Raw genomic sequence first — 18,301 nt, 5'->3', positions numbered from 1 at the left:
CTAAGAGTACTGTGTTTGAGCTCAATACAGAGCCCAGCTTCAACTTCAGGGTCATAAAATAGCATTTTGTTTTTGTTGTCTTGAAACGAGTTCTAATGTAGCCAGGCCTCCAATTCACTGTGTAACTAAGCCTGGTCTTGATTCTTGATCTTCCTGCTTTCATCGTTTAAGTGCTGGCATGATAGATATGTGCCACCGTGTCCCAGCTTACAGACACTTCATTCTTAACCCAGATATGAGTGACAGTGTTCCTGGGAGAGATTACCCTTAATAATGTGTTCCACAGTGGAAGGGGTTACGTGATATTTACTAGTTATACAACAAAGAAAATTGTATCAAGTACATTGGCAGCAACCACCAAGCAGTAGCTAACAGTCAAGTGGGGAAAGGGTATATAGGTTTTGGACCAACCACACTTTTAGCTATGGATTATAGCAAATACTCTTCTGCTAAGAATATGTTTTAAAGCTTTTACTTTACAAAAAGATGGTCACTCAGACTTGGGAGCGGACAATGAATGGCAGTTTAAGGGGACTACAAATAGTTTGGCTCTGATCTCCAAAATTCTAACTCTCCACAATCATGAAGTTCTAATCCTACAGCCTTACAAATCTTTCTTGGAGGAGTGTGGAGTGGGGAGGCTTTAGTCTATAGACTTAGCACTCACTAATTGTGTCTTCAAATGAAATATAATTTTTTCCCTTTTGTATAGATTTTGAAGCCTACTATAGTGACATCCAAGAAGCAGTGCCATCCCTAGGAAGACAACCAGGTGACTACTTTTAGGGCTGTTCCCATGAGAGGAGCCCTGCACCCAGGCTCATTGTATACCAGCCCTCCTGGATTCACTGTGTTTGTTCCTTACATCAAGGCCACCTATTAATCTCCCAGGGAATTCTCAAAGGGAGAATGTGAGGCCCTCTGCATGGCATAGAGTGGCACAGACCTCACTCCTCAATCCCTTACTGGTGGATCTCTTGAGCTTGATGACCCCAAATTCTTAGTGGGCTAACAGTAGGCAATACAGATTCAAGATGCCTTGTGGGGTAGGGCCTCCCTTAGTGCCCTTCCCAATTCACCTTCTTGCTGATCACTCTTGCAGGGTCCCTCTCCTTCCTCACTTTGTAGTCTCCCTCAGCCCTACGATAACCCCCATCGGCTCACTGTTTCAACCCTTACCTATTCTAAGCTGGTGTCTTTCGAACCAGCAATGTGTTTTTGTATTTGTCTCATATACACCTGACATCTTCATGGACAGTTTATTTTTGTGTCCCCAGAACCATCTTGATTCCCAATGCATCGTGCAAACATAGAGTCATCAACTTTCATGTAAATAGATGATCAGTAGTGATCTATGTTTCTGAGGAATTGACAGACCAGGAGAGAACACTGGCTCTATCTGAAGGACTCTGGCCAGCTTGAAAGTGGCAAACATAGCTCCAGCAGCCCTTGCTCTTCTTTCCCACCCCACCCCCTGCCTTGCTATAAACTGTTATACTACATTCCTAAAGCTGGCCACCAACGTCTGTCCCCTTGGCTACTTCCTCCTCCTGAGGCTGACTACTAAGATCAACTCTCAAAGTATTGAATTCCAGCCATCAAAAGCCCACTTCGGTTCATCTAATTAACAAGCCCAGTTTAAATTAAACACCTCATCGTAACACAGGGTTTCCCCCTGTACCTTTATAAAACACCATTTTCCTGGACCACAACTGTCTCCTCTCTATGCAGAGACAGCCCTTTGTCCCCAGGACAAACACTCATTCCCCTCTCCCTTGCCCTGTTTCTCCCCTCTGCCTTGTTTCCTTCTCCTTCTCCCTCATCCTCTATCTCCCATCTTCGTCTCTTATTCTCTGCCCTCTGTCCCTCTGGGGCAAATAAATCTCTTTGTACTGATCCTGACCCAATAACGATATCTTATACTATCTGTCTAGAGAATGAACCACACTTGGTTTCTACGCAACCTGGAAACTTCCCCTAGATCTTCATGAAACTCATCCTTTGTTCTGAATCCCTGTTCACTGCTCCAACAGAAACCCCCTTCCTCCTGTTCCCCACATTAGCTTTCCCTGTGAATCTGCTGTCTTTTTCCTCTGTCATTTATCATTAACTGACCTTGCGTTATACAATTCCAGATCACCAGGTGGAAGGAAGAAAGAAATGGAAGAAGGCACAAAGGGAAGGAAGAAGGGAGGAGGGGAGGAGGGAGGGAGGGAAAAAAGAGAAGGGAAGGTAAAGAAAGATGCTGTAGGGTAGCTGACAAGACAATAACGCATATTGGTTGAAAAGTCATACTTACAAAAGGTACTGTTTTAGAAGTGCAATATTCAGCAACCACGGAAGTTGATATTAACCAACTTTGAAGCATTCATATTTCACAAGACTGTGACCTTTCTTTTCTCTCCTGTGGTATGGTTTATCTTTTTAGGGATCAGTGCAAACTTCCAGGAAGCAGGATCAAGTCTGAGTGCTGAGGAGAGTGCCAGTTATGGGGACAACCTGCTGGGCCCTTTCCTCCACACAGGCAGAGCAAAGCCAACTCTCATGATCGATTGGCCCAAGGCCCTGGTCAGCCGAGCTGTCTTCCATGGCTACACCACATCAGGTATGAACACGCTCTTTGCACCCCGGTATTCACAGCCATTTCAGAAGAGTTTGGTAATAGGCCCTCAAGTTTTCCCAAGTCTTCTGTCTTAATGGATGAGTGGAACCATCCAGCCTTTTCTATTAATGTTTGTCCTATGGCTCTGTCTCTAAGGATGAAGCTAGCTTCAGATGTTCCATAGGAGTCCCCAGGTGCAGATCAGCAGGGAGCTTCATATCTGGATACCAACACATGGTATCCTTGTGTCTCTATGACCTGGCATAGACTAGATGAGCCATTTACATGAATGGATCAAGTAGAGCTGGCCCTGTGGGGAAGGTGAATTGCTAACCATCTCCCTGAGCATAGACATGTTACTTTGTCTGCTCCGGTGGGTCTTTCTGAGTACATGTGCATAGGTCACTCCCATAAGCCTTCTAGGAAAGCTATGGATTTCATGATATTTTTAATGAATTTTCTCCTTGTTTTTTCCAATCATCTATCTTGTGTCTTGGGTCTCTCCAAATTTTAAGGGGGACTAAGCAGGATGGGTCAGCTTACTCTTGCACAGCAAGAGTTAAGAAAATTTACAACAAATATTCTACAAAAGCTCAATTTGTCAGTCATACTTTAAACAGATAACTCAAATTTATAAAAAAATGAATAAAATCACAAACACTGAGCTTACTGTAAAGGCACAAAATGAGATCTTACCAGCATTCTCTAGTTACTAGGAAAATCTACCTCATTTCTGAGCTGAGGGTGACTGGTCCACCTTGATACTGCTTCTGTTGGATGGGGATAGCCTGTAGTTAGGAATTTAGGCTCCTCGGAAATCTGGTAACCAACAGACTAGTGTCACTCTCAAGTATGAGAAGGACTTGTAACTTGTGCTAGGGACCTGCCCCAGCCTTCAAGGGTATTTGCTGTGGGGAAGACTAATGATCTCTGGTCTTATAACTCTCTCTTACTCTTCTGGGGGCCAGAAGCTAATAACTTCTGGAAACTTAACTTTCTCTTACTATTCTATGGCTAAAAGCCAGCTGGTTTCTGGCAATTAACTCCTGCTGTTAGCAGCAGGGAATTAGGTAATACTTGCTAGGGCTCTTTCTCTCTGGTTCAAGGACCCCTCACAGGCCAGCCAAGAGGCTAGGAGTTCATTAACTCTTCATGAACCAGAGAGAAAAGAAGAGAAGAGAAAGAAGGAAGGAAAGAAGGAAAAGAGAAACAATTCACTCACACAGAAAAAAAACTACTTACTCTGGGTGGAGCAGAAAAAGAAGCTCCAACAACCTTTATTTTCTGTTCTCAGTATATATACTGTCTCTAAAAACTTATACAACTACAGGCAGAACTGTTATATCAGGATAATTGATTACACCATTTTTCTAAATACTTTTACATTCTAGTAAGTGCATAGTAAGTTTAAGGCCATAATTGATATCACAATTCAATAAGACTTAAGCAATAACAGCAGAATTGTTTACATGTCTTTCCATTAAGACTAGTATCTCACTAAACATTCATTATCTACTACCCCCCATAAGATCATTATAAGTTTAAAGCGATAATTTTTGTCACAAGTTAGCACAGTTTTGTCAAGAGTCAAACCATCTGCCTTATGTCTTATTCGTTTTGAAGTTTTGTATAGATAGTCAATATTTAATTTTTTGTCCATTCTTAGTTTTTGACCTTTAGTTTCTGGGTAATGGTCTCATACCTAACCTAGAAGGAGTGTTTTCCTTGATAGTAAATTGTTTCAACCCTGCTTTCTTTTTCTAGTGCAATTATCCCTTGACACATGAAGATTTACAGAGCTCTTATTTGTAGCTTTTATACTACAGAGGACTTGAAATTACTTATATGTATTTAGGAATTCTATAAAATTATTATTAGGAATTATTAAATCATCAATTTGTCTATGCACCATCACTACCTGAGAGTACCTCTTCATGTTAATCTGCAGAAAATCTTCCCAAAAAGGTGGGCTAATGCCCAGGAGTCATCAGGCTCTATAATAGTGACAGTAAAAATCATATCAGCTGCAAGAACAAGCAAGCCTGGGGTGAAGTCTCTTGGGACTTCGACTCATGGAGCTCACTCATCACAGGCCATGCCAAAAAGCAGTGGGCCATCTCTAGAAAGTTTACCTGTGTGTCTTTAGCCTTTCCTAGATGGCTTCTGAGAAACCAGGGTATTAGTTAATCCTGCACCCCTGGAGCAAAGCAGGGCCCACTTCTGGAAGCCTGCTGACTGCCATTTCATGTGGATACTTCCCCTTCTGTAGGTATCATGGGACCAGATGTGACAATAAAACCATTCTCATTGAGCAGTGGCGAGATGTATGTCTTACAAGCTTCTGTAGGTATGTCAAGGTAAAAGTTGGACCTGGGGAGTCATGAAGGCTTGTGTCATTGTTACACTTCTCCCTAGAAGTAATAGTGACTTCTCCTGCAACCTCTTGCTCTGAGCCCCACGTCTCTCTTCTCTCCTGTTGGCACCACCCCATTTGTTACTAAGATTAGTTGCTGTGATGTTCTCCTTCCTAGTGAAATCAGTGACATTAGAACCTGGTAAATGATGATCAGTCACTGTCTTTCTTGTATATTTGATTTTTGGCTAGATACCTGAGTAAGTCAGCTTACTTGCATATATTTAATCACAACGAGGTGTCATTGGCATTTTTCTGAGTGCTCAGTGTGGACTAGAACTTACCCACAGGGTTACCTTGCCCAGTGGCCCTTTTTTAACCTGGTATGCAATTCGTACCCACGGTTGGTAGCTCAAACTGCATCTTCTTCTTAAGGGATTTGGCTGGTTATAAAGGCAGAACTAGTCACTCCATCCTCTTGGATTTCACTTTAGTTGAAGGGCCTATTTTCTGTAGTTGACATAGTCACATCACTGTTAAGAAAGGAACACAGGCAGTGTTCAGCCTGCCAGAGGCCACATAAACAGTCCACACAGGACCTGATGAGGATTTGTGCAATGTGATATAGAAAGTTCCAGACTAAAATTTATTCTTAGGATATGCTACTTTTTTTTTTTTTTCGGAGCTGAGGACCGAACCTAGGGCCTTGCGCTTGCTAGGCAAGCGCTCTACCATTGAACTAAATCCCCAACCCCTTGGATATGCTACTTTTAAAAAATTACAAATGATACTAATCATTATAGACTGATTAATAATGCAGAAAGTAGACCACATGGCGTTTAACTACTGGGGAGTAACTAGGCCTGTTGTACATCCAATCAGAGAAATTTTAGGTAAATCTTCACAGCACATTCTAGACACAAGCTGAGGACATGGGAAATTTTGTGTGTGTGTCTGTGTGTATGTGTCTGTGTGTGTTGTGTGTATGTGTACATATGTGTGTGCATATGTATGTATGTGTATGTATATGTGTATATGTATATGTATATGTATGTGTATGTGTATGTGTATGTGTATGTGTCTGTGTATATGTATATGTATATGTATATGTATATGTATATGTATTTCTTCACTATTGCTCCTTATTCTGGCTGAAACACCCGCCTTGTCCTTCTCTTAGCCTCAAAGCATGTCTTACTGGGCAAGGCTCAGCTCTACTTAACAGTCAACCAGGCTCCACAGGACATGTCTTGTCAGGTGCGACCTCACCGTGGTATGGAGGCACATACCATCTTCAGTATCTTCTGCATGTCAGGAAAACCGGTACGTGAGACCCCTCGTCTGTCCTGAGGAGTACAGGCAGCCACAACTCTTGGAAGTCACAGCAGCAATTTACTTGGCAGGCTCCGAGGCTGGGCATGTCCTGTAATGTGGGGAAGGATGCTCCTGCATGAATGGGGGACTTCCCCTACTAGTGAGAGCAGCCTCCTCTTGAGAAAGAGGGTCCTCGCAGGGCTTTGCCAGGGAGTCAGGGGTCTCTGTTGGCCATAAGCATACAAGTTTGGGGTGGGAGACTCAGCCTGAGTCCTGACCCCATCTCCATGACATGACTCTGACCTACACTTGACCTCTTTGTTCTAATTTGGGCAATGAAGAAATCATTGTGACTTTTTGCACAGGGTCTTGTGAGGCTTTGAGGAGAATTGGGTGTGAAGGGATTAAGGCTGCCTTTGAGATCAGGTGGCAGCACAGTAGGAGTCTGTGAGCTTTCACTCACTATCCTCTGGCTATGACAAACTCTATCTGCCCCTGCCCTGTTCTGCTCAGGTTCCTTCTCAGAAACCAGCCCTCATGCACAGAGAAGTCAGGCCTGGGCCTTCTGTGAAGACTTCTACCACAGGCATCTCCATGCTCCTGCCTGACCCTCATGCCTCCATCATGCCTATCCATAGAAAGCTGAGGCACAGACTGCTATTACAGTGATTTGCAACTGTTAGGGAAATGGTTCTCCACCTTCCTAATGCTGTAACCCTTTAATACAGATCCTCGTGTTGTGGTGACCCCCCCAATCATAAAATTATTTTTGGTACTGTTTCATGACTGTAATGTTGCTACTGTTATGAATCTTATTAACTATCTGTGTTTAGGCAACCCCTGTGAAAGGGTCATAAAACCTCACAGGGGTCACAACCCACAGGTTGAGAACTGTTGTGTTAGGGGATCTAAGAATAAAATGAGCTAGCTGAGGCAAGTGAGGAATCCTGCTTCATGTAAGAAGCCCTTTAGCCTAAGAGCAGAAGAGTCCCTCAGTGCCAGGAAGCCTCTCTTGTGTGTGCATGGAGGAGGATGCAGGCATCTTGGTCTGAGTTGCAAAGCATGACCAACAGTGGCCATGAGGACAGTAGCATATGGAATTGATTGGTGATTCCACCCACGATGTATTCAGTTTTCCGTTTTTTTGCTCCCATGATTGGATCACAGGATTTTCATTATGAATTTCGTTACCGGATAGGAAACGCTTCCTCACACACCCTGTACCGAGGACAAGATACCCAGTATTATTTTTTATTGCCAGCTGGTGATTCTTCAGACAGTTACAAAGGTAAGTCAGAGTCCACCACATTACTCAATCTGCCTGCATATCACTCCAACCTTCTCTCCTGTTTCTAAAACCTACAAATGATTTAATTAATTTAATTTAGAAGTTAAGATAATCTATAACCTCAGTAAACATAGGCCTGTTGCCTGTCTTTTAATATAAAAAAATATTTTAAAAAATCATCAGCAAATTGGGATTTTTAGATCCTAAATACTTTTCTTTTTTGTTTTGATGTTTGTTTGTTGTTTTGTTTTTTTCAAGACAGGGTTTTTCTCTGTGCAGTCCCAGCTGTCCTGGAATTCACTCTGTGGTCCAGGCTGGCCTTGAACTCACAAAGATCTGCCTGACTCTTAGAAGTGGTTTAAGTATGCAAGAATAAGGTATTCCTATTTACTAACTAAATAGTTCATACCTGCTGAATTTTAAATTTCTTATAGATGAAAACGAATTAAGACATCCCCTCCAAAAAATAAAATGTAGGGACAGACTATTGAGTGAGCAAGTGACCCTGTAGTCAGCCTCCCGTTAGGAGCCCCTGACAGCAGTGAGCTTTTACATTTCCTCCTTGTAAAAAGGGCAGATTATCTTAGCTGCCTGTTGGGGAGGGTTCAGTCGACAGCTGGTTGCAGTTGTTGTGTTGGACCTACAGCAAGTATAGCACATCGTGATGGGATGCTGGAGAGGAGTCCTGTGTCCTTCCCAGCTGGCAAAAAACAAAAGAATGTGAAAGAGAGAAGAGGAACAGTCATGGTCTCTGTGTCCCCTTTGATAGAGTGTCCCCACGACCAGAAGACCTATCACTAAGTCCTGTCTCTCAAAGGTTCTGCAAACTCACAAAAGTATGAAGGTATGGGCTGACCCTTTAATATATGGCCCTCTGGGAAATGTTCCAGATCTGAAGAGAAATTTCAATCCAAATGAAGCCTGTGGATTCTATCCCAAGCCCTGTCCTGTTGTTTTTGACCAGTTCCAGTCCACTACTTTATTAGACTGGTCACTGCCTGAGCTCATTTGAGGCCATTTGACACAGGGTCTGGTTATACATAACACAGCCTGGTTAAATCAGAATATCTGGGAATGATCAGGCTTTTACTTTTATTTTTAAACTTCTGCATGATTCTCATGGGCATGAATGAAAGTCAATAATGTAGAAGTTTCCTTGACTTGAGATAGTGAAATGTTAGTCCGAAGTCTGAACTAGTTCATCTAACTCAGTGATTCTCAACCTTCCTAATGCTGTGGCCCTCATGTTGTGGTGACCCCCAACCATATTTTTGTTGCTATTTTATAACTGTAATTTTGCTACAGTTATGCGTTGTAATGCAAATATCTATTTTCCAGTGGTCTTAGGCCACCCCCTATAGAAAGGGTCTTTCGACCCCCACATGTTGAGAACCACTAATCTAACTGATGCGCTTAATCAATCTCCTTTCCCCTTTAAAGTTAACCAGCATTTTCTTTCAGACACCTTTCTCATCTCCTTCAAATAGAAGCACTTTCTCTTGCTTCTATATTCAAGTCACACAGAGCAAACTGCTCTGAGAATGTTTCTCTGAGTGTTGTAGTCATGTTCTGATTGGCATGATGATGCTTTTGTGTTTGCATCTGAGCTTGAGTTTTCCAAAGCCAAGCAAACAGAATAACCACCATAGTCGGCACTGCTGAATTTATGGATAAGGGTGATGTTCATGTGCCTTCTACCCATAAGTCTTTTGGTACTAAAATTGCATTCACCTGCTTCTGGAAATTTTTTGCATAATGGCTACCCATGCCAAGCAACCCCACTTCTTGGTAGTAGCCAGAAGGCCATTGTGTAAGAGGTGGGTCAAAGTGGGATTTGCTTTAGACAAGGATGCTCAACTTCAATAGACATCCCTCTCATGATTAACAACTGATATGTCCCTTACCTGAGAGCTCCAGGTTGGGGCATGAGTACCTCTTTCTGCCAGATAGCTATAGGTCACAGGGCTAGACTGATGTGTAAAAGAAAAGCTTCTCAGCACCATGTTGGAATGAAGAGTATTTCGACATAAATCTGTAGAACCAAATTTTAGGTCACAGGCCTGGAACAGTGTCAATTAAATGTTGCTCAAATCCTTCATGTGACACATACTGGTAACCATGGTTTTATTAGATCCCAGTGAGTGCCTGAGGTCTCAATTACTACAGGATAAATATGAGCAACAAGCAAACATAAATGTAGTAAATATTTAATGGTTCTTACCTTGCAGGAGTGAATACAGCACAGAGTTACTATGTCAAATTGAATTGTCTTACCTAAAACCTACTCCTTTTCTCCCATCCTCTCTCTTGATCACATTTTCTGCAGTTGGGGTACTTATTAAAACTGGAACCTCCAGAGACCCACACAATCACTACTGCCCCAGAATCTTGGGGAAAGGCAGAGCCCAACATTGAGCTTCCTTATGATTGGGATGCCCATGTCCTAAGAAGGACTGACTTCTGAGTTAAGTCTCCAACCTTTAGTACTGGGTTTAAGGTTGAGTAACCTATATAAATAACCAAGGTTCACATGTATGCAGGTATAACTGTACCTGTGGCTATCACCTAAACCCAATGTCACCAGCAATGCTCCTTGTCATACCTTTGAGCAGTGGTTCTCAACCTTCCGAATCCAGTGACCTTTTAATACAGTCCCCCATGGTGTGGTGACTCCCAACCATAAAACTACTTTGTTGCTACTTCATAACTATAACTTTCCTACTGTTGTGAGTTGTAAATTAAATATCTGATATACAGGATATCTGATATGCGACGCCCAAAGAGGTCATGACCCACAGGGTGAGAGCCCCTGCCTCCAGGCCTTTGTTACATGAGAGGATTCCCAGGTCTATCAAGCAGCCATTTCTAGATACATAGGGATGTTTTTATGGAAACCTCCCCCTCAGGGTTCTCCTTTATCTTTTCCTTTTAAATCTGCCTCTATCATTTAGGACCTAATTAAAATATGAGAGTCTGGACTACACTCCCCATGTCCCTAACAACCCCCTTCAGCATTCCTTACGTTTTCAGTGGACAAGGACACTGTGTGTGTGTGTGTGTGTGTTTATGTGTGTATGTGTGTGTATGTGTGTGTGTATGTATGTGTGTGTGTTTATGTGTGTATGTGTGTATGTGTGTACGTATGTGTGTGTGTGTGTGTGTGTGTGTATGTGTGTGCAGAAATGGTCCTGCCTACCATGATGTTGGGAATGCGTGATGACTTACCCCCGCCTCCTGCAGTACATGGTGATGGCATCCGCCTGTCTGCCTCTATGATAATGAGCATTCACTGGTCTGCCTGTCCTCTGTGACTCCCCTCATCTCCCTATCTAATTCACTGGTCTGTCCAACCTCTTTGATACTAACTGACCTTACTTTGCTGCTCAGATCTTAGATTAGGCTGTGAGATCTCAGAAGGACAGAAGAAACTTCAGGTCTCTTTGCATACTGTACTTTATTTTTGAGTCCCTTGTAAACAAGTCATTACCATGGAGCAGGAGAGATAGCTCAGTGGTTAAGAACTACTCAGGTTAGAGAGTAGTTCTCAGCATCTCGGTTAGGTGGCTTACAACTGCCTATAGCCCTAGTTCCAGGATATCCAGTATCCTCTTCTATCATCCAAGGGCACCTACAACCACATGTAAGTTAACCTAACACAGACATACATATGTACACATAATTTAAAACAAATATCTATAAGAAAAAAACCTCCAAAAATACTATTCAGTTGGTCATCTACTCCTGGGCATGGGGCCTGCCCTTAAGTGTGGTTTGTATGTGCAAGGAGATTCTATTGAACTAATTTCTCCTTTGCAAGTTATCAACTGGAGACAGCTTCTGAGCTAGAAATGGGTGCTTGTGTCCACTTCCCCTCTCAGGGCTGAGATGCATCTGGCTTAGACCTATGCAGGTCCTGTGCGTGCTGCCACAGTCTCTGTGAATTTGTATGTGCGACAGTCCTGTTGTGTCTAGAAGGCCTTGTTTCCTTGGTGTCTTTCATCCCCTCTGGCTCCCCTTCTGCAGGGTTCCCTGAGCCCCATGGGGAAGAATTTGATGGAGACATTGCATGTAGGACTGGGTGTTCTGAGGTCTCTTACTCTCTGCACATTGTCTGGTTGCGTATTTGTTCCATCTAGTGTAGGACAAAGCTTCTCTGTGTGGCTGAGCAAGACACTGGTAACTGCGTGTAACTTTGTCTGGGTATTTCTTCTCTCTCTCTCTCTCTCTCTCTCTCTCTCTATCTATCTATCTATCTCCATGTAAATGTATACTTCTCTGTCTCTGCATCTATATGTATTTCTTGTGCTTTTCTTTGACTTTTTATATCTGTTTGTTAGTTTGGTTTGCCCTCTTCAGATTTTTTTGTTTTTATTTTTTTCTTATTATTCTCCTTGTTACCTTTTTTCTTTTTATTTCTTTTTCTTCTTCTTTTTCTTTTCTTTTCTTTTTTTTTTTTTCCGGAACTGGGGACCGAACCCAGGGCCTTGCGCTTGCTAGGCAAGCGCTCTACCACTGAGCTAAATCCCCAACCCCCTTTTTTCTTCTTTTTAAAGATACCTGTTTCCTACAAGAGAGAGCGAGGGTGTGAATTGGGTGAAGAGGATCTGAGAGGAGTTGGGGGAGGGTCAACTGTAATCAGAATGTATTGTGTGAAAAATCTATTTTCAATCAAAATAAGCCTTTAAAAGCAAAAAAGGAAAAAGAAAAGAAAAAGGAAAGAAAAAAAAAGCCATTACCACCATAGCTTCTGATTTTGCTTAGCAGAGATTCTATTTACTGCTTTGCTGGTATCCTCACTGTGTATAATGTGGGAGGTAGAACAGCATGCTTGAGTTTTGCCTGCACCCTGTCCCCTGTCCCCGTCCCCGTCATGATCACTATTCAGTATTCAGTTGCTATTGGTGTGAAGACATTTCCCCACAGCTGTGTGTCAGGGATGACCCTTCTCTGTCAACTTCCTTCACAGTCATTGTTTCAACTGAAGTCACAGATGGCCAAGGCTCCAAGGTGCAGCCATGTACCGTGGAGGTGACTGTGCTGCCCCGTTACCATGGAAACGACTGTCACGACAAGGACCTGTAAGTAATAGAGTGCAACACAGGCACCCTACAATACAGCTTGTTGTCCCTGGAGAGATATGGCAAACAGCTACTAAAAGAACAGCATTCAACTGGCTTTCTCATGCTGAGCAAAAGTGAGGTTTCCTCACAATGAACCTATTAAGCACCACTTGCGTGACACTATGCACATGCTTCAGGGTCCATGATACTTTCTTGTCTCTTTAAACCATGTTTTATTGCTGAATAATATTTATTGAATTGCCTCATTTTGTTATGTGTTATATTTTGTCAGTAGTAAGTCAGTGTCTTAGTTGGGGTTTTATTGTTGTGAAGAGACATACCTCTGCCTTAGTATTGTGTTGCTATGAAGAGTCACCATGACCAAGGCAACTCTTATATAAGACATTTTATTGGGGCTTGGTTATAGTTTCTGAGTTCCATTATCATCATAGCAGGAAGCATGACAGTATCTAGGCAGACATAGTGCTGGAGAAAGAGATGAGAATCCTACATCTTGATCTGAGGGCAGCCAGGAGGGGACTACTTTCTAAGCAGCTAGGAGGAGGGTCTGGTCTCAAAGCCTACCCAACACAGTGACACACTTCCTCCAACAAAGCCACATGTACTCCAACAAAGCCACACCTCCTAATAGTGCCCTTCCCTGGGCCAAACATATTCAAACCACCACAGTCAGGTTATCGTGAAGATTCTCACACAAGTTTTGGTGTGGGTGAGCATTTTTATTTCCTGGAGGTAAAATCGGTGGGTCATATGATATCTCTTACTTAGCACTTCTTCAGCATGGCCTTGGTATTTCCACCAGCACTGGCTGACGTGAGACATTTTCCTCAGTTCTAACTGTGCTGGGAAACTGAATTCATCTGGGAAGAGGAAACCTCAGCTGAGAAAATGTCTCCATCAGTTGGCCTGTAGGCAGGCTGAGTTATTCAAGCAAATGATGTCTTGCTGTCATAGCACGAGAACAGTGTAGAGCAAGGGTTGGAAGAGGCATTGGCCTTCACAGAGGTCAGTCCAAGACATTAGTGTTGCATTCATAAATAAGTAAAATGCCCAGTTATTAAAATCTGAAGACATAAACTTGTGATCTTACACTCAGCTACAAATATGTTGTCCATGTCCACTCTAATTTGGGTATGCACACTATGAGTGCTCAATGGTAGGCTGCCCAATCTACTTCAGCCAGTTCTAGCTAATGTGTCTTTGGCTCTGGGCCTCATACTTTCATTTGTTGTGATGCTTGTATATTGGTTGGTACCTGACTGATAGCTTGTGGTTTTTCAATTCTAATCAAAGGTGATGCGTTATTAGGATTTTGGTATCATGTCTCATTGTGTGTTTCGTGTTTTCCTAGACAGACCACCTCTCCCTTACATCATTCTCCTTTGGCTCAAACCTACTCAAGAACAAACTCCATTCCCCTTTGGCAGAGTAAAGTTTTACAATGCCAACAAATCATCATCATAGTTCTATGTTTTCTTCAGATATAACTCCACCCTGGAAAACCTGTCTACTCTCCAGCTGGTGGGAAGTTACACGGAAATCAGGAACTACATCGCCATGATCACTGGAATCCTGAGCCGCTTGTATGTGGAGAGCAGAAACACTTCTTCGTGTGGTCAATGGTCACAAATACAGGATGTATTAATTTTTTCAGCATGCAAAGTACCTTATACAGATCAGGTAATGGCCCTGAACAGAGCAAGATCAGTGTTTATGAACCTAGAGAGCAGCAGGACCTCTCAATAGTTGGGTCTTTAGCAAGGGCTCCTGCTCACAAAATCCAAGCAAGGAAGGAAACCAAGTACGCAGGCAGCTAGGCTCTTGTGAGTGCTTCTGCTATATAGTAGGAAAAGTGATACAAGTCACTTATCATTATATATAATTCTCCTAATGTTTCTATGAATAAAATATTTATAATTCTGAAATTTTATTCTGTTAACAGCCATAATCAAATAGATACAGTCAAAATTACGTGCAATTTCTTTTTCATAAACATTATTTTTTAAGTTTTAAAAGATTTATTTCACAAGTATGGGTATTTTGCCTGTGTATATACCTGTGTGCCACACATATACCTGGTGCCCATAGAGGCCAGAAGAGATTATGAGATCCCCTGGAATTGGAATTACAGATGGCTGTGAGCCACCATGTGGGTGTTGGAAATTGAACTGGTTCTTTAGAGCAGTAAGTATACTTAATAAGTGACCCACAGCTCCTGCTACAAGTGCAGGATACCTGATCTCTTCTTAGTAAATGACCATAAACTCAAAAGGTTACTGCCTTTACAGAATAAAGCAGCTTTGCTTTATAGCGGTCACAAGAGGGCATTCATGTCTACAAAGAGCATACTTTGTTTCACTAGAATTTCAAGATATTCTTCTAGACCCAATCATTTTCCTTCCTCCAACATTTTCTCTGCCCCTTCTTCAAAGTTCTACTTAGTTTTTCCCTTTATTTCAGCTTCTGTGATATCAGTTTCCTACAGGGTCCGGTGAGGCTGGACAGAGGCACACCAGAGTAATGCTGGACTGGATGGAAACTTTGAGATCAAGGCCATGGTCTTATTCCAAAAGGCCTAGCCTCTATGAAGCCTCTTCTTAGAAAATCACAATATATGCTTCATTTCTTTATAAGAAAGCTGCATTTGAAATAATCTCTCTCTGTCTCTTTCTCTCTCTCATTCGCTCTCATTCTCTCTCATTTGTTGGTGGCTTGTTTCTGCTATTTAGGAAACTATGATGGATTCTATTCATATATTGAGAGACCTCATAAGCTTCCCTAATAAGGTAAGTGCTATTTCTTCCTCAGTGTATTATTTTCCTGGATTTTGCATAATTATAAAGACCATGATTAGAACTTGATAAATGCACTATTCAGAATTATATTTTGACACTGAAGTTAAGAGACATTTCCAGCTTTCTCTCCTAGTAACCTCCTCTTTTTTTATTAGTCTTAAATCAATGTGATAATATCAGATTGTGTATTTCATATTCTTAGCCCAATCCTCTCTCAAAAGCTGCAAATCTGCCCCTCATTTCCAATTTCAAAGTCACTTATTTTCCCTGCTTCCTTTGGCTCAAGGCAGGATAGCACTGATATCAGAATCAAGTCAAAGCACTATGATTGCCTGAGCATCCTTTGTTTTCTGTACCCATTAAGTATAACTTAAAAAAAATAAAAAATAAAAGTGATCAGAATCTCCCTGTCTCTTCCATCTCCTGTTTCTCACTGACCCATAATCTGACCATCTTTCATACAGGGTGGGTATCTCTGTCAGCCTTGATAACAATTGCCACAGTGGTAATCAGAAAGTTAATAAGTCACTTGCTCTCTCTCTCAATACCGTTGTAGCTTTGTGTTGTCCATCCAGCAACACACAAACATCTCACTATGACCTTCATGTTTTAGTTCCTTCTGACCTATACCTGGTCTTTGTCTCCTTCAACCAACCACACTCTTGGGTTACAATGGCCCATAACTAGATTAATTGTCCTTGTCTTATGCTGTGGCTTTGGCTCAACAGAGAGCTGAAAATGATCCTTGGACACTTAGCTCAAGTGTCTCTTCCTCACAGAAGTCACCCTGTACCCTTACTCCCTGGGTTCTCTCCATTGGTACTTTAGTACCTAGCTGCTGTCGTGTGTGTGTGTGTGTGTGTGTGTGTGTGTGTGTGTGTGTGTGTGTGTGTATGTATGTATGTATGTATGTGTGTATGTATGTATGTAAGTATGTATGTATTATGTACGTATGTATTGCTCTTCTTTCCACCACTGGAGTTTAAGTGACGTGACAGTGAAGAGACGAGTAGAATGACTAAGACACAACAAGTGGCCCTGTCACATATTTCCTGTTCTTCCTCCTAAGTCTTCATCTTAAACACTGAATAACAATCATGCCAAAGCTGGGGAGGAAGGCTGGGCTTCCTGTGATCACCTACTCCTCTCCTCTTATAGCCCTCCCTTCATAAAACACATCTGGTCATGTCGCCTGCTACTCTCAGATCGCTGATGGCTCCCTACATTAGCGACAACATTTACGTTCTCTATACAGCATCCAAAGACCTCACTTGGCCCAGCTCATTAGCTCTGTACCTCCCTGTGCCCACCATCTATTCTAGGTTCTGTCGTTCTAGATGTTTCTCCTGTTCTTGAAATAGGAAGTTTTTCCTTAACCTGGAACAGGTTATTTCTTGTCCTTCAAAAATATTTCTTTCTCATCAAAGCTGGTTTCAAAAGCCATAATCCCCCTGAAACCTTCAAGGGTCTGGTTTCAGAGTTCATTTGATTCCCCAAAAACATAGCACTTGAAGAGTGTTCAGGGGCACATCTGTCTGCTAACTCTAGCTCTCCCAGGATACAAGCTGTGCTTAAGTAATGTCAGCTGCGATACCTAGCATCTGAACACAGAGGTGTTTTGTGACTGTTCCTATCATGGGGAGTCAACTTCCCCCTCCTTTACTCTCATGCCTCTGACATCTCCACTCTATGGCTCCCCAGTTCAGAGGAAAAGATCGTAAATAAGGTGTGTCATATGTCAACAATGTCACCCTGTAAGTAGCAAGCCTCATTCTACACATCTTCCTTATGAGTACTGCACATATGGCCTTACCTGGACTCAAGGCCCTGGGGTGTGGAGTTTCTACCCAGAAACTTCTCAGAATGAGTGACTGAGAAAGACACCTGTCATTGACTATCTGCCTCTACATGCATGTGTGAACACACACACACACACACACACACACACACACACTTTGAAAAAGTTTACTTCCAAACTAGCTTATTTTTATAGCTTGGGAGAAATTTTTATTTTTAAAGATATTTCTAAGCCACTGCTCATTATTGGATAAATAATTGTGACTATCAGAAAACAGAATCTACTGTTTCACTATGCACATTTACTTAGCCATTTCTAGAAGCTACTAAAGACCAAAGAAGGAAATATTTAATCCCTGTCTTGTAGACATGGATGAATGGAATTAAATGTAGAAACAGCCATCCTTCAAAAACAGTGCTAAGCACTGTTTCAACATGAAACAGAAGTACGTGATTCAACAGAAGTACAAGCAAGAGTTCAGTTAAGGAGTTATTGGTTTACAAAATGAGTAAGATAACAACCATGGCTCTTTTAACTGAACACAATGAGAGTGTTTGCAAAATGAGTCCTGCTCTGTCAGTTTACAGACTGAAGTATTCAGAGATAAAAAAAAAATGGTATCTTAGATTTTGCACTAAAGGAAAAAGACCAAGAACAGATGCTGTCTGGAAGAGGGAAGAGCCCATAAACACCACCCTAGCTTAGACCTGGGGACGTTTGATGGTTTCTGGGGAAGGGAGAGTCAGTTTTCTTTAAGGGTGTGCCCTGGTAGGTTGACCACACTCCAGTGGATGATTTCACATCCATTAATGCAGGCAGCACAAATTGGACTGGGTAGAGCTAGGGTGGTGCTAAGTAGATCTTGGATGAATTAGGTAAAGGAGTGAATGGGGGATATGATCAAATTACATAGTATCCATATATAAAACTCTTAGAGAATCAATAAATGTACATTAACTTTTTAAAATGATGCTAGTGAAGGATGCCTGTTGAAGGTGGGAAACTGTTGAAGTGTAGTGACATTACAAACTCTGCCTTTACAAACATCTGGACATTTTATATAGTGAAGA

General features: G+C 42.0%; 1 protein-coding gene across 1 annotated transcript in view; it reads left to right on the top strand.

The window, feature by feature from the left end:
* The window catches only part of Pkd1l1 (polycystin 1 like 1, transient receptor potential channel interacting), a 121,903-nt gene that overhangs the window by 44,997 nt on the left and 58,605 nt on the right, over window positions 1–18,301 (top strand). The window contains exons 16-22 of the mRNA XM_063273721.1: window positions 2,429–2,605; window positions 4,872–4,949; window positions 6,136–6,278; window positions 7,437–7,557; window positions 12,524–12,635; window positions 14,120–14,318; window positions 15,368–15,424. Coding sequence (XP_063129791.1) covers window positions 2,429–2,605; window positions 4,872–4,949; window positions 6,136–6,278; window positions 7,437–7,557; window positions 12,524–12,635; window positions 14,120–14,318; window positions 15,368–15,424 — 887 coding nt within the window. The remainder of the gene's footprint in view (window positions 1–2,428; window positions 2,606–4,871; window positions 4,950–6,135; window positions 6,279–7,436; window positions 7,558–12,523; window positions 12,636–14,119; window positions 14,319–15,367; window positions 15,425–18,301) is intronic.

The sequence above is a fragment of the Rattus norvegicus genome, chromosome 14 (assembly GCF_036323735.1).
Source record: "Rattus norvegicus strain BN/NHsdMcwi chromosome 14, GRCr8, whole genome shotgun sequence".
In the NCBI taxonomy this organism is placed as follows: Eukaryota; Metazoa; Chordata; class Mammalia; order Rodentia; family Muridae; genus Rattus; species Rattus norvegicus.
The sequence above is the reverse complement of the archived record's forward strand: the minus strand, read 5'-3'. Positions and strand labels throughout refer to the sequence as shown.